The sequence below is a fragment of the Salvelinus fontinalis genome, chromosome 37 (assembly GCF_029448725.1).
Source record: "Salvelinus fontinalis isolate EN_2023a chromosome 37, ASM2944872v1, whole genome shotgun sequence".
In the NCBI taxonomy this organism is placed as follows: Eukaryota; Metazoa; Chordata; class Actinopteri; order Salmoniformes; family Salmonidae; genus Salvelinus; species Salvelinus fontinalis.
The window spans coordinates 27,869,996-27,894,772 of record NC_074701.1 but is presented as its reverse complement, the minus strand read 5'-3'; the positions used below and the strand labels follow the sequence as shown (position 1 = coordinate 27,894,772).

General features: G+C 42.2%; 1 protein-coding gene across 8 annotated transcripts; it reads right to left on the bottom strand.

Moving 5' to 3' along the window:
* Window positions 1-278: 278 nt before the first annotated feature.
* Window positions 279-21,256, bottom strand: LOC129836460 (reticulon-4-like). Of its 8 annotated transcripts, XM_055902655.1 has the most exons (10): window positions 20,548-21,256; window positions 16,726-16,758; window positions 15,681-15,734; window positions 13,340-15,169; window positions 5,379-5,586; window positions 4,074-4,212; window positions 2,829-2,898; window positions 2,420-2,466; window positions 2,157-2,215; window positions 279-1,220 (listed from the first exon to the last, which is right to left on the bottom strand). In XM_055902655.1, exons 1-10 carry the CDS (start codon window positions 21,041-21,043, stop codon window positions 1,175-1,177), a joined length of 2,982 nt encoding a protein of 993 aa, XP_055758630.1. In that variant the 5' UTR covers window positions 21,044-21,256; the 3' UTR covers window positions 279-1,174. The 8 variants fall into 8 exon arrangements, with proteins under 8 accessions (XP_055758630.1, XP_055758631.1, XP_055758632.1 ...); XM_055902656.1 differs by lacking the exon at window positions 16,726-16,758; XM_055902657.1 differs by lacking the exon at window positions 13,340-15,169 and having other exon boundaries at window positions 20,548-21,244.
* Between the last annotated feature and the right edge of the window lie 3,521 nt (window positions 21,257-24,777).

Genomic DNA, 24,777 nt, shown 5'->3' with positions numbered 1-24,777 from the left:
AATTTCACTGACTAATAGTTGAGACTGGCTATGAAATAATTCAAAAATGGAATTACGAAATTGACAGACATTACTGGAAGATTTTACTATGTATTAACATTCCTACATGCTATTTAGAACAGCTCAGCATAGTCAATTCTTATGGGATGGGAAATGTTAGTGACATCCTTTCCTATAGGACAATGGGGTTGTTTTAGGCATAGAGTTTCTGTAAATATATCCTTGGCTACTTTTCAAAATTCTCCATCTTGCCTACTGAGAGAAAACATCCACAGTAATTCATCTATAAGCTTTATTGTAATTGTTTCTATTTCACAATGCATTCCACAAACAGTTCTCGTAAGAGTTCATTACAATTGTATGAAGTAGCATTCACAATTACTTGCATAAACAATGCTTGAAGTTTCAATGTTACATAATTTTGCAGCTTTAGATATTGGGTCCACAGATGGTATGTTCATTTTTTTTGTCTTAAGTTGTTTGTAAACGTGTTCTTCCAGAGTTTAAATAGGCAGCTGCATGAGGTGAAATGATTAAAATGTTCTCAAAGTTCTAAATGTTTCTAGCTAGAAATACTCAGACGCATGAAGTGCTATGAATTATCGCCCTGCTGGCATTAAAGACCATCGTCAAGCACAATGACACACGTCAACACCTTGTGTCAAGCACACTCAATAGCCACTGAAGAGAGCTAGAAGCTTTGAAACTACAGTCTATCAATAAAACAGTAAAATCACAAACAGCACAAAGGTACCAATTAACCCTCCCTCATTACAAAAAAGACAATGCAATTCCAATTTTCTGAACACTGCATCAAGGGAGAGAACAGATGAACCAGCTCATGGAACACAATTTTATTTCAAAACGCATCACTGGTCAGGTCCAAGTGCAAGATTAAAATAATATGCCTTATTTTTTTTCTTCATATTCACACAAACTAGCATTTTAAGCCAGATAGATCAGCATGTTCAATTTAGTTCATCAAAAGTTGGGAACACTTTTGAGCTGGTGAATAATATATATATTTTTAAACATAACCCGGGGTGTTTCAGGGAACAAGGAATTATCAACTGAAAATAGCAGTTATGCAGGGGTACATGGGCCACCCTCTCCCCCCTCCCCCCCCCAGTGCCCTCTCATAGGAAGTCTCAGGGACTGGCTCATTTTCTTTTCTTTACTCTGCCTTCACACGCTTCAGTCCTGGGACTTTGGCCTGCACCCTGAAAGTGAAAGGAGGCACAGCTTTAGTCACAGACCATGTTTATATGCAGCTTTAAAAAACCTCCAAAAAGGAAACTCATTCTGAGTAAAAACGCCCTCAAGAAAACACTTAAATTCAATATAGCCTACTTTTTATGTAGGCAGGAGTGCAAATACGTAAAAACCAAATAAGGTACGACAGTCACAATTACACAATACCAACTTGTAAAAAAATATGAAGCGTAATTATAAACATTCAGTCAAAGGTTCATAGAAGATATTACAAGTGTTCAGGTAATTAAATTCTGGTTTTGAATGAAAATTGAATACAAGGGGTGGGTTATACCTTTTGATAAAATGTGCATGTAAACACTGTTTTGATTACTTCGGTCAAGTGGAACACTTGTACACCTTTCATTTTTGTCTACAATAATATAATTCTTGCAGAACCTATTAACAGTAAAATTATGCAATATATGTCGGGTGCACAAAATATTTAAGAGGTATAACATGAGGGATTTCATGTCACAGATTTCTCTTTTCCAAACTATTCAATAATGAGGTTTAATTGCCACTGAATTTCATAAAATCAAATTATTCAGATACGTAAAATAAGTGTTTTCATTTCTGTATTTTCCTGACAGAAAGACATTGGAATGCAACACAGTGCATGCCTTAACACTGTCCCATTACTGTCATTAATAGAAAAGGCTAAAGGGCTTCAATCACATTCCTCTTCCATACACACTTTCAATACTTGAAAGATTCATATTTGTCTGATTACATCACAGCCAAGATATTTACATTTTAACCCCAGTATTAACTTACTTCACAACAACGTTTGGGCATCGACAATTGACATGGTTATTGAAAGAAAGTCTTTTTTTTGGATACCTACTTTTCTTCATGAAGACAACGCCAATATATTTTTATTTCGTCCATTGGTATTTACTTACATTGCAATAATGTCTTTAACCTGCTTGTTGGCCATACCGACGTAATGGTCAATCTGTACCTAAAACAAACAAGAACAATAATTCTAGTGAAAAGCTCAGGTATAATGCTATGAAGTCAATTGATCGTGGTTACTGTCGAGGGGTGTGGGGGGTCGTGGTTACTGTCGAGGGGTGAGGGGGATCGTGGTTACTGTCGAGAGGTGTGGGTGTTCTATGATTCCTTCACATTAACTTGTTTAGTTCATACATTAATCAGCTCATACCTTGTACTTCTCATAGACAATAGGGCAGCTAAACATTCCAACCAGACCTGGAGGGAGAGGGGAAAAATAAGATAATGTTCTACAACAAGGAGGCATTATTCAACCTTGCTCTGCTGCAATCTCTAAACAGTATCTTGAGGGCATGTCCCTTTATACCCTGAAGGGTGGATCAGATGCATGTCAAACTATTTAAAAAGGAAGCTGGCGGTTATAATGGGTGTCAGACCGAAACCTGTCAGTCAACCACTTTGTCTCTATACAGACTCGCATGGTATCCTGAAATAAACCCAGCTTAAGCCTGTTCCTGAGAGTATTACAGAGCTAATCACATGATACTGCTTCCCTAGGCACCATAGCAACAAATCATAAATGCCTTTATAAGTTAATGACCATTTATAAAGCATCTTACCCAGAATAAAGAGAGTGAGTCCGTTGAACAAGGCACCAACATAGGTGAGAATCCACATCAGCACAGCAAACTGAATGGGAGAAGAATGACAGGTTTTATTTCATTGCATTTAAAACGCTATGCTAATATGTAGGAGACCATATATTGATTAGCAAAGACATTCTATAACAATTTCCCACAATGTAGCATATTCATTCCTATGGCATTTACAGACACTAGGTACTTTGCAGACGTAATCCAGGATCACATGCATCCTTATTTGGTAATGTGCAAGGTGGATAGCCCCACTTTAAAAATGGACATGGTAGACAGAGCTCTTAAAATGACCAACTAAAGAAACTGTCTGAGAATCTCTGACCTGGAATCAAAACAACAAGCATTTATACCTTGTCCCAAATGTATAAATAAGGTCATAGTGGTGTAGCCAAAGTGATTTTGTTTATTTACGACATTTGGCAGAGGTTTACGATGTCACTATTTCTCTCTGCTCACAGGGTACACTACGGAATAAATAGATGAAACTTCGTGAATCTTAATAAACCTAAATCGATGTAGCCAATGGCTCTGTTGAATAGGCAAAGGTCTAATTCACTGTACCCTCCAACAGTGCATATTTTTGTTGTAGCCCCAGACAAACATAGCCAATTCAACTCAGTGGGCTTGATGATTAGTTGACAAGTTGAATCAGGTGTTCTTGTCCAGGGTTACAATAAAAATGTGTACTGTTGTTGGTACTCGAGGACCGGAGTTGGGAACCACTGCTCTAACAGAGGTCGAGCTAGGACCAAAGACACCCCAACCCACAGAGAGGGGCAGACAGGTTGGGAGGAGGGGGCTGGAGTGGCCTTAGCAGTGGACAGAGCAAGAGTTGAACTGGAAGGTGTTGACAAGCATGTAGAAACCTTATAGCGCTCAACAGCTGCTGTCTCCCCCCTTAAGACACCCTGGGGGGTCACCTACTTCAGGCTGACTGTACATGGACAAAATTAAAGGAAAGCTCAAAGCCACTCATTTTACATGTGAACATGATCAGATTTAAGGGCAAATGTTTTCAGCTGAAATGTCAGTAGCTATTAAGGCAGGGCTCCCCAAATAGCAGGAGGTTGTCAATTATTGTCCTAACCAATTCTGAAATCAAATATGGGTTTGCAGGTCACGAGTGACCGTACCTCCTATACAAGCACTATATTTTCATGCAGGAGGTTGGCCTACATCCTTAAAATCTTCAGTTGCATAAACACTCACCTTTAGGGAATCCACCAGGTCTTCAACCAGGAAGAGGCGACGCAGCTCAGTGACTGTTGTGTTGAACCGTGCCAGAACGCAGTCGCTGTACTTATGGACAGTTTCCTCTGACAGAGCCACATCCTGATCCAGGTACAGCCTGCAAGACAAAACATGAGCAATCGTCCTACGTATGTTGCAAGACAAATCCTGAATCCAAATATGGTGCCTTAACACTAATAACAATACGGAGAACGTAATCACAAAACATGGGTGAAGGGTCTACATTAACCTCTGTAGCCCACACAGGTTGTCGAGGAGAAAAGTTTGCTTTTTTCTGTTTGCATGGTAGATTAATTTCTTAAATGTGAAGCCAAGAACTGGCTTAGTTATGACTTTGAGCACCAGTCATTGTGATTGTAATCTTAATCCCAGCTAATTCAAATCTTAACAAGTGGTTAGTGAGAACTCATAAGGCGGCTTTGAGCCACTGCCAGGAACGGGGATAACCTGAGTAGCAGCTCTGTTTGTGCGACTGAGTGGCAATGTTTACTCTCCAATAGGAGCCACGTCCCTTTCTCCCTTAACGGCTGAGAATACATCCACTACCGCAACCCATCAAATCAAGTGATGCTCACTTCTCCTGAACAGCTTTCAAGTCAATGTTGTACTCCAACAGAATCATCTCTATCAATTAGCCAAGTAGCTGGATTAATGTTCAAATTGCAAATTCCTAAAACATGTGGGGTTCCAATTGTCAATTAAATGAAATTCAATTCCTGAATTTACTTAATGGAATTATCCTAAAACCCTGTATAGATGCATACTCCCCTGGAAAAACTTCCTTGGTATATTGATCACCGTTCCATGGTCTTAGTGGTTAGAACGTTGGGCCGAGTAACCGAAAGGTTGCTAGATCGAATCCCAGAGCTGACAAGGTAAAAATCTGTTATTCTGCCTCTAAGCAAGGCAGTTAACCCAATGTTCCCCGAAGACGCGGATGTCGATTAATGCAGCCCGCCGCACCTCTCTGATTCAGAGGGGTTGGGTTAAATGCGGAAGACACATTTCAGTTGGAGAACTGACTAGGTATCCCCCTTTCATATTCTTCTAATGGGCCCACAAGGCTGCGGTATTAGAAATGTACGCGAGACGTCAAAGTTACTCTGCTAGGCATCCTAATCTGCCCCTTGGAAGTAAGGCATGTATGATGTAATAGAATATATGGATGTTGTCTGCAATATGTCATGGCATGTATGATGTAATAGAATATATGGATGTTGTCTGCAATACGTCATGGTGTAAATTGAGAAGTGGGTTACTCACTTGAATGGGTGCCCTTCGTCAGACTTCTGGATTGCCTGCAGGATCCCCTTGTATATCCTGAAGCAGATGGTGACAGAGAGGAGAGCCAGACCGATGTAGGAGGAGACACTGACGATGCTGCACAGTGTCAGGGAGAGCAGCAGGGAGAGGCTAGCGCCAAACACCACGCCCGAGGTCTTGACATCGCGCCAGTACAGGAGATCTACCACTGCAGGGGAGAAGGGACAAGGTCAGATAGCTGCTGGAAGACCAAAACTGTGGGCTTCCTTTGAAAAAATTATGCTACGCTATATCATGGCGGTGATGTGGAGATGGGATGAATCAGAGAGAAATCTATGAAAATCTTAGCTCCTAGCCACATGTCTGAATACGTGCACTTATATAAAAGGAAATCCTGGGTGTTTTAGTTTACTGCTGTACCAGTATTGCACTGCAGGTAATTGTCCATTCATAGGAGTCATGTTATTGGCCTAGTGCCCATTTCTGTGTGAAGACTGGGTGATGGCAAAAAAATACAGAGCTGGGGGCAGGACAGACCCATGCATGTGTTTCACCAGGAGTTCCTAGCAGGTCAGTGTACAATAGATGTGAAAGACGATTTCCTACTGGCTGATGAATTTCCAAAACGTAGGCTAGCCAGCAAGCTGACATTGTTTGAGTCTGCAATGTGAGATGACTTAGCAGGCTGCCAGATGTCAAATGGCTTAAGTGATGAATGAGCTTATAGTTGAAAACCTAAATCACATTTGACAAGTTTCTGCCCAAAAAGACAATCATATCAAGTACTTGACACCAAAAGCAACGACTTTTGTTGCATGAATGTGATTGAATTGATGATATGATCATACAGCTGACAATTAAAAAGAAGTCGAACGCCTATAAACACTGCAGGACCAAGACCATAAGCAGCACCGGCAGTTTTAGTCAGCCTAGGGACACACTTGACTGTCAAAAGTCATAATGGTTCTTGAGAGGCATCACAGAGGTACAAGTCAGACAATCAATACCCTTAGCTTAAAAATGGACCACGTCGTGCGGTGTTGGTTTTTGGGCGGAGACGCCGTTAGCTTTTCATTTGCCCAAAACCCTAACTTAAGCTAGCTAGCAGCTAACTTAGCACGCTTGGCTACATGTCTTTCCATACATAGCTATCTTATTAGCCTTGGCCGGTTAGCTGGCCGGCCCCAAAATGTTCATCACCGTGGCCCTTTGTCTATAATGTTGCTAGCAATATTAGCTAACGTGCAATCAATAAAAACGTGAAGGGGGGCTCTTTCAGTCCAAACGTGTCTGTCTAGCTACACATGGTAAGCATGCACTAGCATGAGGACCCAAAAATAGCACACGCATCATCAACAACGCTGATCTGATCCTATAAACACGCCATGTTTTAATCAAGTCCTTCCGTATACATCTCCATATTCGTATATATACACTCGTCTTTAACATATCCATAGGGAATATAGATAAATAGGGACATAGCCATGAATCGTCCATAACGCCATGTCGTTCTCAGCCCAGTGTAGCCCCTATAGAGATAAACGTCAGTAGCGTGCCACGCACAGCTCGATTACTACGCATCTGCCTCCCACCAAAGCATTTGTCAAGCAAAGTGGTAAATTAAAATGGCAATGCAATCGAATATAAATGTGATATGAAAAAAGCAGCATTGTAAACAAGAGCATGACAGCACTAACCCCGTTTGGCATCCATCTTGAGCCTCCTCACATTCAGCACCAGCTCCTAGCTTAGCTGTGCGAGGGAGAGCGAGGCAGTTCACCTCCTGCTAGGTCGATTTGAGGTCTAATTGTATGCGCAGCTCTGCAGCGCCTCAGCCCTTAATAATTAACCCATAATACGTTTCAATACATGACAGATGCAAAAATGTGAATTAGCTTTTCTACAATTCGAGTGAAGTGTGGTAAATCTTTGTATGAATAATAATTTGGTTTCAACACTGAATGAAAATTGGGGAGTAGTAGGTGTGGTAAATGTTACATAACTCAGCAAATGTTGACCAGCTAAAAACACAACAGTGCATCTTGCAGACATACAAAGCCAGATCAAATATAAAATTAGGAGTAACAAACCCATAATCCAACAAATGCAGAAATTGACCACCAGAGGCAGTTTGCAATTTATTTAAAGTATTGCATACAACCATTTGAAGCTGTGGACCAATATTTAGCAACTAGTGTCTGACAGTGATTTCATGTTAGTAAGAACATATTTTTGTAGCCCTAATGCCCCAGTTGGAACCAGTCAAACTCTAGAATCAGAATACATGCCCAATGGAAATCAATTCACCCTATCATATTCAAAAAAGAACAGGCCTATGCTTTGCCTGGCTACCCAGACTCCTTGCTCCGGCCTAACATGGCAGGCGTAGAAAGAAGTAGAGTGGAGTTCCCACTTCCGTTTTACAAGCGAAACAGAAGTCATGTTGAAAATACTGTATCCCTGAAAACCGGATGTTAGCGTAGGCTAGCTACGGCCAAACGCTACAGAGTTTCTAAACCTAGGGGCGCTACATCACAAGACTTACGGGAAACGGTTGCTAAACAGACCAGGCCGGAGTTTGAGATGTCAATGCGAGAAGTGAAAAATTATTCCTTAGTTAAGTAGTTGAACATGTTATTACTCCAACCCCGTGAAAGTGACACCTTATCATTTTAGTAAAAAAACAACGTAATCTCAAAGGAGTGTCTGATTTGACAGACTGCACATGAGCAGTTCGCCGCAAGACAACTGTTAGACCAAATGTCGTGTTTCTACACATGAGCTTTGCTAGCTAACGTCGCCTACAAGTGTGATCAAGGATTTCTATTGGAAATGCAGTTTCTGCCCATCTTCATACAGTATTGTCTTTGGCTACACCACACCCACTGGAGTCTGGATCAGAGTACCTTGTCGACCCTTCACCGAATGCGAAAATATAGAAACCAATGAGTCGGCCCAGAGCCAGAACACACGTGGGTAATGCGGCGGTTCGTAAATTAGCCATTGAGTGTGATACCCAGAACGGTTGGAGACGGTCCAATGACGGCAGTCGCAGACTAAAGTATGTAGAGAATGACAGAGCAACAGAAAAATTGTGTGAGTTGTCAGGCCACCTATGCTTGCCTACTAAAACTACTACACTAATGTCATTACCTTATCTGAAAGTGGCCAAGTGCCTCTTTTATGCTTTACTGATAGTGCTCAGCCAGATAGTAATTGCGAGAATGGATGACATACCATTTAGTCAAATAGAGTTGACACAGAGGCCCTTTGTTGCAATGTGTGCCGATTGCATCATTCTGGGATGGAGCATGGCAAAGGCAGCAGCACATGACATCAGCTGATATGAGCACAGCCACAGCACCAGTGTGATGCTTAGGCAACCCATGTCCCAGTCTAAACTGAAAGCAGATGGCTACAGCTGGGCCTGGAAAACACTAGAAGACCTCTTCTGCCATAAGCCACATGGATCATCTGGTGCTTGCCATATACGTTAAATGTGAATCCATTTAAAAACGGAGGCTACTGACCACTGTTTTGCACATGCTGAACAAGTGACTTCTATACACCTTTCTAACACCTCAGCAAACTGTAGGGCTGAAGGCTGGCCCTGCATTCAGCATGTACTTTTGTCAGAGGGGTTAGAGAGACCCCTGGGGAAGAGACTCCTGGTGCACTGGTGAGTCACCTCCAGGCTGCATGGAATCATTAGACAATGTAATCTCACTTTCGCTTAACGCCCCTCCTCCCACCATGCACCTTTGGACAGACTTCCTCCCGTCAGCACTACTCTGACCAAAGGTCATCTGCCAGCAATCCAGAGGGTGAAAAAAGCATTTTAAGAGTGCCTCTTACCAACAATCGGATATCTACGGACGGCTACTGATTCATAGAGTAAATTATTTGCATGATTGGATAGAACAAGCAACCAACAACCTGCTCAAAACTACCAAAGTCATTACCAGTAACATCCTACGAATGTCCACAATACCTGCTCATTGTTAATAACTACCATCTAAAAACAAATGGACTACTTTTCATTCCACAAATGAAATATATCTATAGAACCCTGCCATCATGGTAAAATAAAAAACTTGAATAGGTTGCTGCAACAGTAAAATAAGGAAGAAGGATACCCTTGTCTTTCCACTGTGGCGGAGGCTGGGAGTCTCCGTTTTCAGTTTTTCCGTTTTCCATGATAGAGACGCTATGTAGGTATCAGCAGGGCATTCCAGACAGCGTGCGGTGTGTTGGCCTGCAGTCGGGTGGGGTGTGGGGACCGAGGTGGAAGATGGGGGGGGGACAACCAAACCTTCCTCCTGTGAGACTGCAGTGTTCCTTGTCTCGCTCTCCCTTTCTCTGTCTGTCTCTTCCCCTCCCTCTCGCCCCTTCTCTCAGGGTGTACTACTGAGGTCAGCGGACTGTCTGCTAGCACAGAAAACATCTAATGCTCTGACGCAGCAGCTATAAACCTCCCCCGCCTCTCTCCCAGAGAGGTACTCTCCCTCCCCTTGTGCAAATGTACACGTGTTTTTCCCTCCCCGCCACATATGACAAATCAGTGAGTAGATGACTCCACCCAGTGGTATAGTGGTGCCTGAAGAAGTAGGTATGCTCGATTTTAGCCCAATAATTCCCAAACGGCCCAGCGAAGGTGCACTGTGTATTTCCCTTTCGTTTTTTCAGGTTCACTCTCAAATCACATTTTACAGACAAAAACGACAAAATGGATGTTCTAAATCCATAACGCTTAAACCATATAGACCATTTTGTAGGTCTGGAAAAAATGTAAATCGTTTTTTGGGAGGGTGAAGTTGCCATTTAATTCAGTTGCACACCTAGAAAGAGACCGTTTGGCTAGAAGTGTTTCTGTACAACAATGTAGGCCTACAGCGTACATGTGATGGCAATTAGCAAAACATATGCACTCCCGATTAATAGAATAGATTTAACCAAGACCACGGACCAAACCTTTTCAATAGATACTGGTAGATAAGTTGAAATCAAACTTTACACTATGCATTCGTGCAGATAGCGTTCTCCTGGAATCCGCCTAACAGATTCGTCCGTCGGACTGCGTTTCAACTGCTCCAGCGTCCAATGGCAGCGAGCTTTACACCACTCCAGCCGCCGCTTAACATTGCGCATGGTGAAAGAGAGATACCTAGTCAGTTGTCCAACTGAACGCCTTCAACTAACATGTGTATTCCATATGTAACCCAACCCCTCAATCAGGGAGGTGCGGGGGACAGCCATAATCGACATCCACATCTTCGGCGCCCGGGAACAGTGGGTTAACTACCTTGCTCAGAGGCAGAACAGATTTTTACCTTGTCAGCTCAGGTATCTTAGGCCTGGGTGAGGCTGCTCGGCCATGGAAACCCACTTCATGAAGCTCCCGACGAACAGTTATTGTGCTGATGTTGCTTCGAGGCAGTTTGGAACTTGGTAGTGAGTGTTGCAACAGAGGACAGACTATTTTAACGCACTTCAGCACTCGGCGGCCCCGTTGTGTGAACTTGTGTGGCTTACCACTTCGTGGCTGAGCCGTTGTTGCTCATAGATGTTTCCACTTCACAATAACAGCACTTACAGTTGACCAGGGCAGAAATTTGACAAACTGACTTGTTGGGGTGGCATCCTATGACTGTGCCACATTGACAGCCACTGAGCTCTTCAGTAAGGCCATTCTACTGCCAAGGTTTGTCTATGGAGTTTGCATGACTGTGAGCTCGATTTTATACACCTGTCAGAAACGGGTGTGGCTGAAATAGACGAATCCACTAATTTGAAGGGGTGTCCACATACGTTTGTATATATAGAGTATTTCACATGCTTTGCGATTGTGTAGGCTACTTTGTGCATGATGTCTCTGTTGTTATACATAACGGATATGGCGTATACACACAAACATTTTTTTTTTAAAGGGTATACGGCGTACACCACCCAAAGTTCTATGTAGTTACTACAAACGCATAGATTAGACAATCCCTAGACTACAGACTATCACATCTTCATATCTTCACATCTTCATAAACTGTATCATATCATCAATCAGCCAAACAATTAACACATCTGGTCATCTCAATCAAACCTCATCAGAAGTCAAAATTCACATAAGAAAATTGTGATTGTTGTATTAGTCCACTAGAGGGCACCGCTCATTTTATTTAAATGTCTGCCTAGGTTTACACCTAATTATCATTTCAAATTATTCATAATGCGTTAGTGTTTTTATTAAGTCTTTCAGAGAGTTGACAAATGATCACAGCTCCCCAATGAATATTCCCACTCAGCACTTGAGCTGGAGTCAATAGCAGATACCGTACAAGGTTCATTTTTCTAGAATAAGGGTGTAGACGTACTGAAGAAAGATGGGTGAATGATTAATCATACAGTGTGGTCGGTCACTACAGATCTATGTGGATTCGAACACACAATCTCACTAACGGGGTTTTGCGAATGAGATGGCAGGGGTGGTGATGTTTCAGATGGTATTGCATATCCGGTCGGTCGAACAAATAAGAGAACACTTGCTGACAAGCTCTATTCTTCATCGGCTGGTGTCGCAATGCAGGGAGGGAGATTCCTCGCACTGTCTTGGGGCCCGCCAGCCTGGCTCAGAGCAATGTCACAATCAGATAAATAAATCTCTGTACACTGATATCAGTGCCTCGTGTGCATCACTGGGTAAATAACCAGCAAGATACAACTGAGCCATTCATCTGCAAAGGCTAAAGGCTATTGCTTTCATCTTCATTTATTTTATTTTATTACTGTTATTTCAAGCAATCATGCAACAAAAAACAATACGTACTAAAGTACTGTATCTGAAGGGCAATGCCCCAGTGAGGTAAACCGTACTAAACATCTGGAATTGTTTTGCTTTAACACTGCCCTTTTCACTGAGCTGTTTTTTTCCCATCTGGACATGGGGGCTCAAAGGCTATGAGGCCTATAAGGAGGTCTACAGTTTCAGCTTCATATCTCTGGTTATTTTCAGTAGGGCTAAAACTAGACTGCAGACAGAGGTAATCTAATTCCACAGATCAAAAAGCTCTGGGCAAACTAAAACCACTGGGGGGTGAGCAAGACAAAGGCAGGCTTGCAAACTGCCACGCCCTGTTCCATGTGAGGGTTCCACTAGATAACACAGCCACAAAGTCAAAATTGGCTACCATTTTTTTTGTTGCCTTTTTGGTCTTAATGTAAGGTTAGGTATAAGATAAGATTAAGTTTAAAATAAAAGTTTAAGTAGATCAATTGTAGAAATGGGTGTTTAGCCATAATTATCACTTTGTGGCTGTGTTAACTAGTGACTACCCATGTGAGAGTCAGTTCTTACCAGGCCCCATTGACCAGAAGGTAATGAATCCTTGTAGATCAGTTCATTTTCTGACCAGGTGTATTATGAAAAACGTAATCACAGGTATTCAAATATTACTAGATGGCTGAATTGTATGATATACCTTAATGAGATATGGGATTATACACTGCTAGGTCACTTCCTATAAATATATTCTGTGTCATGTCAACGTCCTTTTAACATAATCTCTTTGTAACATAAACACCCCCCTCCCATCGCACATTTATATTCCATTTCTGTACAGTCAAGTCATGAGAAATTAATTCTGTACTTACCACATGAAGAGGATAGATTGCAAAATACAATGACAAGATTTAAGACACTGACATTTACTAATTGGGGGGGGGGATTAACTACTGAATATGAAAACCAAGATCATGAAACCAAATCTCATGCCAACACATGCTCACACACAAATGTAATGGTTAATAAAAATATGTAAAAAGGGACAAGGTAGAGAAGGTGATGTAAAAGATGTGAAAACTGTGCATGAGAGAAACATGAAAAAAATTATGGGCGGAGCTAAACAACGACCAAGGAGAGTGAAATGACGACGCATCAATGCAATGGTGACGAACTTCCATGCGGAAATTACCTGCTTCTGTGCTCAGGTTGGGCATCTTAGCAGTTTTGGGGCCCTCTGTGTCCTTAGCGAGCATCTCTGGTTCGCGAACTGGAGAGTGGATGAGAGGGGCCTGAGACGCAGGCTCGTTGATATCATCCTTCTCCAGGTAGGCCTTACCCTTCTCCAGGTCTGCCTTATCCTTCTGGGTAAGTAGGAGGTAAGAGCTCTGACTGGGAACTTCTTCCTGAACTTCTGGAGCTACATTTTCAGACGTCACACCCTTCAGCCCAAAGCTCAAGTCATCATCATCATCATCATCGTCGTCATCATCCATACTTGGCTCTGGTGCCTTGGCAAACTTAGCACCATCAAATGCTTCTAGAAACTCATCCATCACACCCCTGGAGGGCCTTTCGATGAACTCGAACTCTTCCGAGGAGACTTCAGGCTCAGAGTTCTCCTCTACGGCCTCTTGATCTTCCACTTTCATGTCATCCTTCTCAGTCTCCACCTGGAAACTTGCAGGATTCTTGGCCATTGCCTCCAGAACAGGGGACAGAGAGTCTGCGGACGGACTCTCAGAATCAGAATCTTCAGGGGTCTTTCTAGTCTGGATATTAAGAGGCTCTAATTTGTTCACTGTTTTGGGTGAATCTTGACTGGAAAACATCCACTCTTTTTGTTCTATCTGGACAGGTTCTTTGCTCTGGGGTGTGGTCCCTGCCTCCTTTACAAGGTCAAAGGCACTATAGCCTTTATCTTCAGTCTTCACCGCTAATCTTGCTTCAGTCTCCTCAGTCAGCTCCTTTAGCAGTAAAGCTTTGGAATCGAAAGCAAAGGGATTTGTGGCTGACAGAGTGACAGGGACAGTGGGTGACTCAACTATCTTCCGGACAGGAGCAGGGCTCGGCTCAGTGCTTCCTTCAGAAGAGCCAGAGTCCACTTTGTCAGGGTTCAGAGGGAAGGGCTTTAAGATATCTGGGAGAGATGGAGGTGCAGAGTCTTCGCTCTCTTTTGGGGTGGTTGAGAACTGATTGAGTGGCTCCATGAGCGAGTCCGCAGCCATCTTGACAGACACGTACGTTTTTGTCTCATCATAATATGATGGTGGGCTGCCATCTTGGGAGTCTCCAGCCTGGCCATACTGGACCAGGTCTGGGGTGGGACTCTCAGACATTTTAGCTGCCATGCTGTCAGAAGTGGTATCCCCAAAATGGGAGAACCCATCATCTGCTACAGGGGAGAAGCCTTGGAATGGATTCTTCTTCACCTCAAACATTAAATCATCTGGTTGGCCAAGCATATCTGGCACATACCCAGAGGAGCCTCTGGAGGCTGAGTCCTTGGAGAACATATCCATGGAGGCCCTGGTGTTGTCTTGAGAAGCTTGGGATGGAGAATCCCAGTGCTCTATTTGGGTAGAGGAGGCAGGTGCAATGTAAGATTCAGGGGTCATCGGGGGATTTTGGGGGGACTGGGAAGGCGTAGCAGACCTGACTGAGCTACAAATCTGCTCTTCAGGAGAGACAACCCCACTGTCTTCACAAAGAGACTTGGGCCTTACATCTCTCTCCAAGCAAATGTTTTGATCATGTTCACTTTGAGTGTAGGAAGCAGCTTCTAACCCTTTCACGATATCCTCATCGTTCTTAAAGCCTAATCTGGTGTTACCCTCTTCATCACAAGGCATATCCTTGGTCAGTATTTTGGGAGGCTCAGTAGAAGGCCAAGAAGAGAAGCCCAATGGAGCAGACGTTGGATTTGGACTCTCTGACAAAGAGAGGTCCTCCAGAGAGTCAGGAGAGTGAAGAGGAGAGAGGGGGGAGATGGGAGCAGGGGAATCACCCTTCTGCCCAAGTTCTTGAGTAGAGAGGGAAAATGCAATACATCAAGACACACTCCATTCATTCAGTGCTAGCAAGCCATGCTGGGCAAGCCCTGCCAGCATTCTGCAGAGGTAAGGTGGTGATTCCCATCAGATAAAACTCAGAGGTATTGTCTGGCATGCCGAAAGAAGCAAAACCAGTTATGAACATAATTTTTTCTAAGACAACCCTGTGTAATGTGTCAATTTAGTCATAACATGGACAGAATCAATGAGGGGAATCATCACTTATAAACCTTATGAATTTGTAACTATAAAGTTAGTTTATTCTGTCATATCTACAGTAAGCGGACTTTGGTCACAGGGATTCACAATACAGGACCATACAAACAAAATACTTTTCCCCCCCCAAATGCAAATCCTATGAAAACTTTTCCTTAAACTTGGCATGCATTTCAGACAGTCAAAATGTAATTCAGGTATAAAGGAACGAACTGAAAAAGAAGATGCAGGAGGGCAAAGACACAGCCAGCAAAGAGAACTTGCCTTTTGGGAATTGCATCAGAGGTTGAAGCGGAGTAGAAGGAAGGAAATGTTCATCTGAAAGAGAGACGGTAGCAGTGTGAAATGGACAATACCAGTAGTTGAGAGGAGGATAATAAGTTTTACACCAGAGTAGAAGGTTATTCAAGCAAGACCACAATAATGTGAACCAGATCCTAACAGTGGGACACATTGCAGACACCCGCTCTGTACAGGCAGCTTAGAGCATACAAGACAGGAATAGATGTCAGCCATGCAACAAAGCTAGGGAAGACAGTCATATTTTGGGCAGAAATACAGAAAAATTATTTTCATGTAGCAGAATGAAGATTTTTTTTCTTAAAAGGAACAAGTGAAAAATAACCCAACAGATACAATTTTCAATCATTTCCTATAATAAAAAGGGGAAACTGCCTGTGCTATCTAGCCAATGGACATGGTCTATGGACAAACGACATGACAAATATTACACAAAATGTTAACGTCAATAATCTTATTGAATTGCTAAACGAAGTAGCAAAAAAGTGGTTCAGGCTCTTGTCTAGAGTATTATTAAATTGTATTCCTTCATTCAATCCTTGATTGGAGATATTAGGCCCAAGTGTTTAGACATAGGCCTAATATCCGTGACTGACATACCTAAGCAGAACATTAGGTGAGAGTTGGCAAAAACATAGAAAGAGCACATTGAAATCAAGACCATTTAATCAAAATGTGAAATGTTTAATTGCATAAATCTTGTAATTTGAGTAATTTGAATACAACGAGCTAAATTTCAGCCAGATCACCACAATTTCAATATTCTCAATTGCCTGCCAATTAAGACGTCTTGGAATATTTCAGAAGGTCAAAAACAAAATTCATACTTGGTTGATTCAATGATCAAGAAAGGAACAATTGAAACTCACGAGTTGCAATCAACAACGCGTCTGAATAAATCATTCAAGAAAGAGATCAAGCATTTACTCAAAACCCGGCAATATTTTCATATTACAAAATTAATGTTTTACATTGATTATTCAGATGAGACACGTTCCAGGCCAGTTACCTCTCTTGTCTAGGCTCCAACGTTGAAGTACACCTAAAATTTAACCAATAGACATTATACATTAGCTATAATGAAATCCAAGATGCTTGAATTTTCTGGCCCCCTGTTCTGCAGAAGCTATATGCATTTATGGCAATGACTTTGCTTGAATAGTGTATTGTGGAACCCTAAAAGTTGGCCAACACTTTCCTCACTATGACCAATGTTCCCTCTAACAGGTCTGGTGAGCACAAACTTGAAGGTTGTGAAAAATCTGTGCAACTTCCTACATTCCATAAAACTTTTTAAAAACACACAGAGCTTGACATTAACCCGTTTATCCACTAGGTGGTGACTGAAAATGTGTTTGACGCAAGAAACCACTTTACATCACATCTACTCCAGGACTGCTTATACATAGCCTAAACACAGTCCAGTTCAAAGTGAATGGCACAGATTCAAATATGGCAATGTTAAGGCGCACCGGTCGGTGCAGAGTAAAGGCCTGAGCAGTGCCTGTCAATGCAACGCGCTCGGCCTACAAAAAATCTCTTGCAGTTAATTTTGCATACCAAGTCCGCCATTGTTCGTTTTGTTTCGGAATATTACACTGAACGTGGATAATATGGCGTTTATTAGACCACATTTCCCACAGTAGAGCGAAACATTGATAGTATTAACTAAAGGGGAAAACTCAAGAAATACTGATGTCCAATCTCATGCTTTTCTGCACAGGCGGATATTCTGTGTGTGGCAATCCGAGGCCGGATGTGCTGGCTACATGTATGACAACTGCAATGGAAGTCATGTTAACTCTAGTCAAGCCAGTATGAGACATGACAAGGGTGCCTTCCTGTTGGTGGTGTCTGATTTTAAATGCGAAGGAAAACTCTTGCATGGCATCGACATGAGATGCAGTGGGATAATCTTCTACCTGCTGCTATCTTCACCAAAGAACACAATGGGTATTTCTCAATATGCATACTACTGTGCTTCGAGCATGCAATCTGTATCACGGGAGGGCTGAAGCATGAGTTCAAATCAAAGTATGCGAAAAGGAGCACAGAGGGCACTTCTCGGATGCGTACTCCCCTTGTTGCAAGCTTCAACTAAAAGTATGGTGAGAAATGTCACGCAGCCAAGTAAAAAGGACACCATTTCTTGAACTCGATGTTGGCCATTATTTGAGCTGAAGCGAGAGAAACTCCGACTTCACATCTCATATGTTGCCTGCTAGCCACGAAGAATTGGCATATACCTTGCGTAACTTAGGCGTAAGGACATTTTTGGCTGTTTAACTAGCTGGCTAGCTAGATTATTATGATTCACATATAGCTAGCTGATAATTATGAAGTAAACATTTGCTTTGTGTATATCTTGTCTTTATTGCCATTGTCCTGGCTGTAAGAAAGTTCAGTGAATGGGGAGGTGCAGCATGTGTGAGGTAATAAAGTAGGGAGAATGTGAGTGCTTCTCAAATGTTATGTTCTTTGCCTTCTATACACTTGTCCTCACAAGAACGTCCTCGGAGAAGGCACTTGGAGCATGATGCTTCAAACACACCGACATCGTCATTGCATTTTGGTACACCAGAATTACATTAATTTCCAATGAAACGCTGCATTTGACTTACAGCATTGTGTTGCAGAGGCAGTGCCTTCGATGTGGTGCATACGTTGGATTTATCCAACCGAAAATATGCGTCAAACTGTATGCGTAAACGGCTTGATTGAAATGGTTGTAGAAGGTGAATGTTGAACTTTTGTTGCGTACATATCCAGATGATGTCGCATACTACTTCATGCAGTGATGCTGTCAGTGTGGTCGAAGCGTGAGAGTGTGGAGTATGGTAGTATGCATATTAAGAAACACCCAATGAATGTTTGCTGTCAAAACACACTCCCTACTATAACATACAGAAGAACACGCCCTTTGTCAAGAAACAGAGGTCTAATTAACCTGATACCATAGCAACTACATCACCTAACCAAGATACCTCAACTCCACAATGATTTTATCCACAGAGTTGTGCGAAGACTAGAGCATTGCAGTCGATACTTCCATGTAAATACTTAAACCCTTACTATGTACCTATGTTGGTCCCCTGTTGTTGTGTGCCATTGTTTGCTGAAATCCATACTTGTTAATTAATAATTTACTAACATACAACCAAACTTTCCTAATTTCTGTTTCTCTAAGATGGCAATAGTGTGCATGGCCAATTAAAACGCAACAAGGAAACAGTTGGTGGTTGTATTTGATTAACTTTTAATTAAAAAGTATGGAATAAAGCAAACATAGAAAGGCACTCAGAGGACAAACAGATATACTGGAAGGGTTTAAGCCTATACATTTATGAAGTATCAACGGCATAGCGAGTCGAAGGATTATTTAAAAAACTCTAGTCTCCACAATATACTCTGGATGAAATCATTGTGGAGTTGAGGTAGTTGGCTACACCTAACACAGAGTGCCAATATATAAAAGTAGGCAAATGAATCAGTGCCCTGGTAGCTGACAAACCCAGCTGCTGTTGTGGTATAGAGTGAAGCATTCAGAGGTGGGGTAGGGGGTTATTCCCTTATCTCTACTTGCCCTTTGTAGGATATGGAGACTGCTCCCACTGTTTTGCTGTGTATTGTAAACCCACCAGGCATGTCGGAGCCAGTAGGCCCATTTTCTGAACGTTTTTAGCATCTCTCCTGTTTAACAAGTCTACACAAATTATTGCAGGAAACCAAAGTAGACTATATAAAGCATGCCTGTCCTCCCAAAATGAGAATTCGCTAGTCCGAAGACAATAGCAGGGCCTAAACCAAATAAATGGACAGTCACTCAACCAGATCTTTGAAGCTAATGTAATGGTCTCCCAACCCCGCCCTGACTGTCTTGCCTAACATGTTTGGGAAAGTGGTTAGTTAGCCAACCAAGTTAAACATCGCTCCCAACTAATGTTGTTTTTCAGCCGAAATGGTTGCGAGTTAATAACATTAACCAGAAGGGTCAGATGGAAGATTTGTGTGAAAAACAAAAACATCGTGCGATGAAAAATGTTATCAGAAAAATAACGTTCGCTAATTGCTTCCATTAGATAGGTAACGTTAGTTACCGTTCATGAAAGTAACTTGGCTATGTTGGGAGAAACAACTAAAACGGGAGTGGCCGATTTAAGATGATTCCTTTGTTACGACTAATACAAGCCATCTTGACTGAGTCAAAATAGCGCGTGCTAGCTAGATCGGCTAGCGCAAACCAGGTCGGAGCATGACAGTCTCAGAATTAATCTATGTGTGTTATCTTCTCGTTAGTTACCATTGCATGACATTTAAAATTACCACACTGTTGTATGACCTTTTTTTAGGGAGTTGTTGAAATATGTACCTCAATTCTACCAGTTCATTAACGTTATATTAGCTAGTTATCTACCTTCTTGCTGATGATTGTCACAGGTGGGCCGCATCGTCATAAAGCTAGCTACCTCGCGTGATTTGCCATCCATAAAACATTTACTTCAGAAACGTTAGCTACCTAGCCAACTCTACCTGCATGTTTGGCGTTTCGAACTACACCAATGGCAATGCCAGGGATTTGTTGTCTCGAGACGTCCACAATGCCCTGGCTACACACATTTGCTTTATAAAAAAAATGGTTATCGCAGCAATCCCACACAGCTACGCTAACGTTGCCAACGTTAGTTAGCGTTAAATAGCTAACTAGCTAGTCAACGGTAATTGAATATGCAAATAGACGTTTGTGTTTTCTTAACTATTTTATTAATGTTTTACCAAGAGACTGATTACTAAACCAGATTATTTTAAACGTTTTAGACAATTGACTACTCACGGGATGGTGCTGGAGGAGCCGCAATCACTTCTTTCTCTGGAGCCGCTTTGGGGAGCACTTCTACTACTGGAGCTGCTTCCACTGGAGCGGATTCTACTACTGGGGCTGGTGCTTTTTCTTGAGCTACTTTTGGGGGATCTGGCCTTATGAGTTCTGGCAAGTAGTCAGCTTCCAAAGGATTGAACATCGCTGGTTTAGCTTCTGAAAATGTGTCAGTCCCCTCTTCCTCCTGTTCTTCATCCGGTGGAGTTATATCTGAAATCACCTCGTTTGCCAGTTGTTCCTTTGCTTCCTCCGTAAATTCTTTTAAATCATCGGGGCAAGAAGCCATGTGCCTCTCAATAGCATCATGTGCTCCACCAACTAAGTCTACAATATCATCTTTTCCAACTTTAGCTGTGGCCTCGTTGCCATAATGATTCCCGAATTGTCTGTGGCTTCTCATTTCGTCTTCGGGCGGAGTTGTGGACGATACAACTTGTTCACTGTCTTCCATCTAATTGCCGGTTATCTGCGTAAAAAGTTAATATTTTGGAGGGCAAGTACCCAAAATTAACTAACTACACTCAAAAATTCCCAAATACCTCTAACAAACAATAAAATACGCTCGTTGACTCCCTTCAAGAGCCGAATAAACAAAAGTAACAGAAATGCGCCACGACCACTGCCACGGAACAATCCGCTCTCATGCGTCCTACCAGAATGTTGAAACAAGATTTGAGTGACCAATAACTACCGAATAACCCTGAGCGATGCCACCTGTGACCAATAAGTGTTTGTAAAAGTAAACTGTTCCCGCCCAGTAGATGCTGAATTTGTTAACACCCCTTTCTCAAACCTTGCACTGTTGGCCAAAATAGTTCAGGGTTGTGACTAGAGGGAGTACAGCTACGACCGGAAGTGACAGAGAATTTTAATGAACCCTAACCCTTTTCCTTTCCATTACCTTAACCTATGTCTCATAACCTGCCACGTTAATTATCCTAACTTGCTGCGTAAATTATCCTAACCTGCTACGAGAAAGTAACTTCTGGATGTAGCTGTACTCACCTCTCTGGAAACATGGTTTTCATGCCACGTCGATACCGATGTGACTTTTTCGTAGCAGGTAAACATTTACACAGCAGGTTAGGAGACTGAGGTTAAGGTTAGGAAAAGAGTTAGGGTTCGGGAAAATGCTCACCTAACCTGCTACGAAAATCACTTTGTATCAAAGTGGCGTGAAAAGAGTGTGTCCCTACTCCCTCTAGTCAGAAGCACAGTTTCAGGAACAGCATCTCCAGTCAGAACCATAGTTTCAGGAACACATGTTGGAATATCAAACAGTCATTGGATGACCTAACATTACAGTTGCATGAGGCAAATGTAAGTTTTTATGGAACACTTTTACATCACTTTAATTTACTATTTAATCCTTGGCTGGACAGCAGCTCTTCCTACATATACACCAATCAAATGAACACCTCAAAACACTAGGTAATAAGCATTTTTGACTGCATTGTTTGTGGATTATTATGTGGGTGCTCTGTGCTTTGTATATAGTGATATCCTAATTAATAATAATATTTAATTTGTAGAATGCATTTCCCATGCTCAATTAAAAGGGCTGGTGCTGCAATTTTGGCATGCACAGGTTCATTTTCTAAGAGGTGTGTTGAAGCATGGGAAGCTGTACAAGAACATGCATGAAAAAGCATCTCAAGGTGATACAGATTCCTACCTTACAAAATAGATGTTATGGATTAAATGTGGTCTATGTGATGTGATATATCTACTACGTTAGACACAATATATTCAATGTAAAGTAACTCTCCTTAAGAAATTCTTACGAAATTCCTAGCTATTTTGTCAAATTGTCTAATCCTTACAATGGATTTGCAATGTGATTAGGGTGACAATTCCCTCTTGGCCAGCTCTTGAATTACTGCAACATTTAGACATACAGTAGCTCTAGTTATGGTCAGTGCCTTGGCTGACAAAATATAAACAGCACCCTACACGCACTGGAGAGAGAGAGAAAGAGATAGAGAGCAGAAGGAAATCCCTTTTACATAATTTGTTTGACTAACATTTTATTTTAGATTACATTTCCAGTACTGTATTGCTTTCCCTCAGAGTAACATAGCATGGCCATGTTAGGGGGGCATTTGCTCTAGGATATCAATCATCTCCCAAATAACCATGATTGCCCCTCTCTTCTAGGAATTTCAGCTGTGCACTTGGTGGAAGCTGGACTGAAATCCTACTGTGACTTTGCAGTTTACCCTTTCCTATAGCTTTGCAAGCTCATAACGGTGGATATATGTGCGCGTATTTGCGTACCTGTGTGTGAGAGAGATGAGAGGGAGGGGAGTACTCCAACTGTACATTCACATACAAATATACAGAGGAGACACCCGATAGCTTTGAAAATGGTCAGACTGAAATAGTATCTTGCTGTAACTGGTACGACAAGGCTTGTAAAAACCTCTTCTGTTGAACATAGCCCATGCTACAATATCTTAAATCACCCTGCCCACTACTTCCTGATAAGTTACTACAGACCTCAGCTTCAAAAAGGCTGACAGTGCTGCTTCCAGTCATCTCTTTGTGTGACAGACCCCCCCCCCACAAAAAAAAAACCTTCTCAGCAAAATTGTGCACAACCATCAAGTGTGATGAAGTAACTTATTCATTACAGACAATGCATCAAACAACTAGAGGTGCTAAAACACATACATAAACTACGATCTTGTGACGCAAACGGCAATAGTAATGTGGTGCTGGCCTGTCATACGGGTAATTTGGCACACAATGGCTGAAAAAATCCACTCTCTTTCCTGTCTGGCGCTGAGAGGGAATAGTTGGCAGATCGAGGTCCATGCCAGGGCTCAGGCATGTATGTGTAAGTTCACTACATGAGTCTTCCAAAGCATCTGCTATCTGAGGAATGGGGCCTTGTGCTGAAAGTGGAGAAGATAGGGAGCCAGAAAAAGCCAGCCTGCATCTGCCAGTGATCTCAAGTGTGGCGGCCCTTGACAGTTTCAGTCACACAGGATCAGCCACTGACCGTCAGAGACACATCACATTCTGAGCCACAGAGACCTCTCTTTGGAGTGGGTGAGACAACAGGAGGCTGGTGAGGGGAGGATGGCCCATAATTCAGTTCAATCCAGTATAGGCTTAACTGAATGACAAAATAGACAGAATAAAATATGGAATTTTATTGAATAGTTTGGGGTAGGCCTTGTCTACGAGGAATGCTCCTCAGAGCCAGATGATGATTACAGACTGTCCTATGTTCGGCAGCTGGCATCAAAGCCCCCTGCTGGGGGAATGAGGTTATTATGCTGGTGGTGGTGGGGAGTTGGAAGGTCGTTGCTACAAAACAACAAGTGGGAGGCACAAAGGTTTGAGTTGACATACACAGTAAATAATCCTCCAGATTCATGCCCATCAGAGAGAAAGGAGAGTGCTTAATGCACGAGTGAGCCCATAGGTTAATCAACAAGAGCGGTGGAATTGCCTTGGTGTGCCACGCTCATAGGCTGAAGTTAATAGGTGAATGACATTCCACACACTAGCTAATAGTAAAGGAGGTAGGGTGTGACGCTATGCTGATGAGGTAACGATATAAACATTACCATAAATACCTTCTATGCTAATAAGGTGACATTATAACCGCTACCACATAAATACCAGATATGCTGATGAGTTAGATAGGAAGCGATGTGAATTATACTGTTACGGCTGTCGTCGGCATGAGACCAAGTTGCAGCGTGGTAGGCGTACATTTAGAATTTATTGAACGAACACCAAAAAAACAAGAAAGATAAACGACACGTAAAGTAATGTAGCGCTAAACCAGCAACTAACAAAAACAAGATCCCACAACAGAAAGTGGGAAAAAGGGCTGCCTAAGTATCAAATCAAGTTTATTTTATATAGCCCTTCGTACATCAGCTAATATCTCGAAGTGCTGTACAAAACCCCAGCCTAAAACCCCAAACAGCAAGCAATGCAGGTGTAGAAGCACGGCGGCTAGGAAAAACTTCCTAGAAAGGCCAAAACCTAGGAAGAAACCTAGAGAGGAACCAGGCTATGAGGGGTGGCCAGTCCTCTTCTGGCTGTGCCGGGTGGAGATTATAACAGAACATGGCCAAGATGTTCAAATGTTCATAAATGACCAGCATGGTCAAATAATAATCAGGAGTAAATGTCAGTTGGCTTTTCATAGCCGATCATTAAGAG

Excerpts from the sequence above, each read along its gene's own strand:
- LOC129836460 (XM_055902655.1), bottom strand. The coding sequence starts at position 21,043 with ATGGAAGACAGTGAACAAGTTGTATCGTCCACAACTCCGCCCGAAGAC. Across the intron at positions 15,735-16,725 it reads TTGGAGCCTAGACAAGAGAG|ATGAACATTTCCTTCCTTCT; the intron begins GTAACTGGCCTG and ends TCTCTCTTTCAG. Across the intron at positions 1,221-2,156 it reads GTTAAAGACATTATTGCAAT|GGTGCAGGCCAAAGTCCCAG; the intron begins GTAAGTAAATAC and ends TTTCACTTTCAG.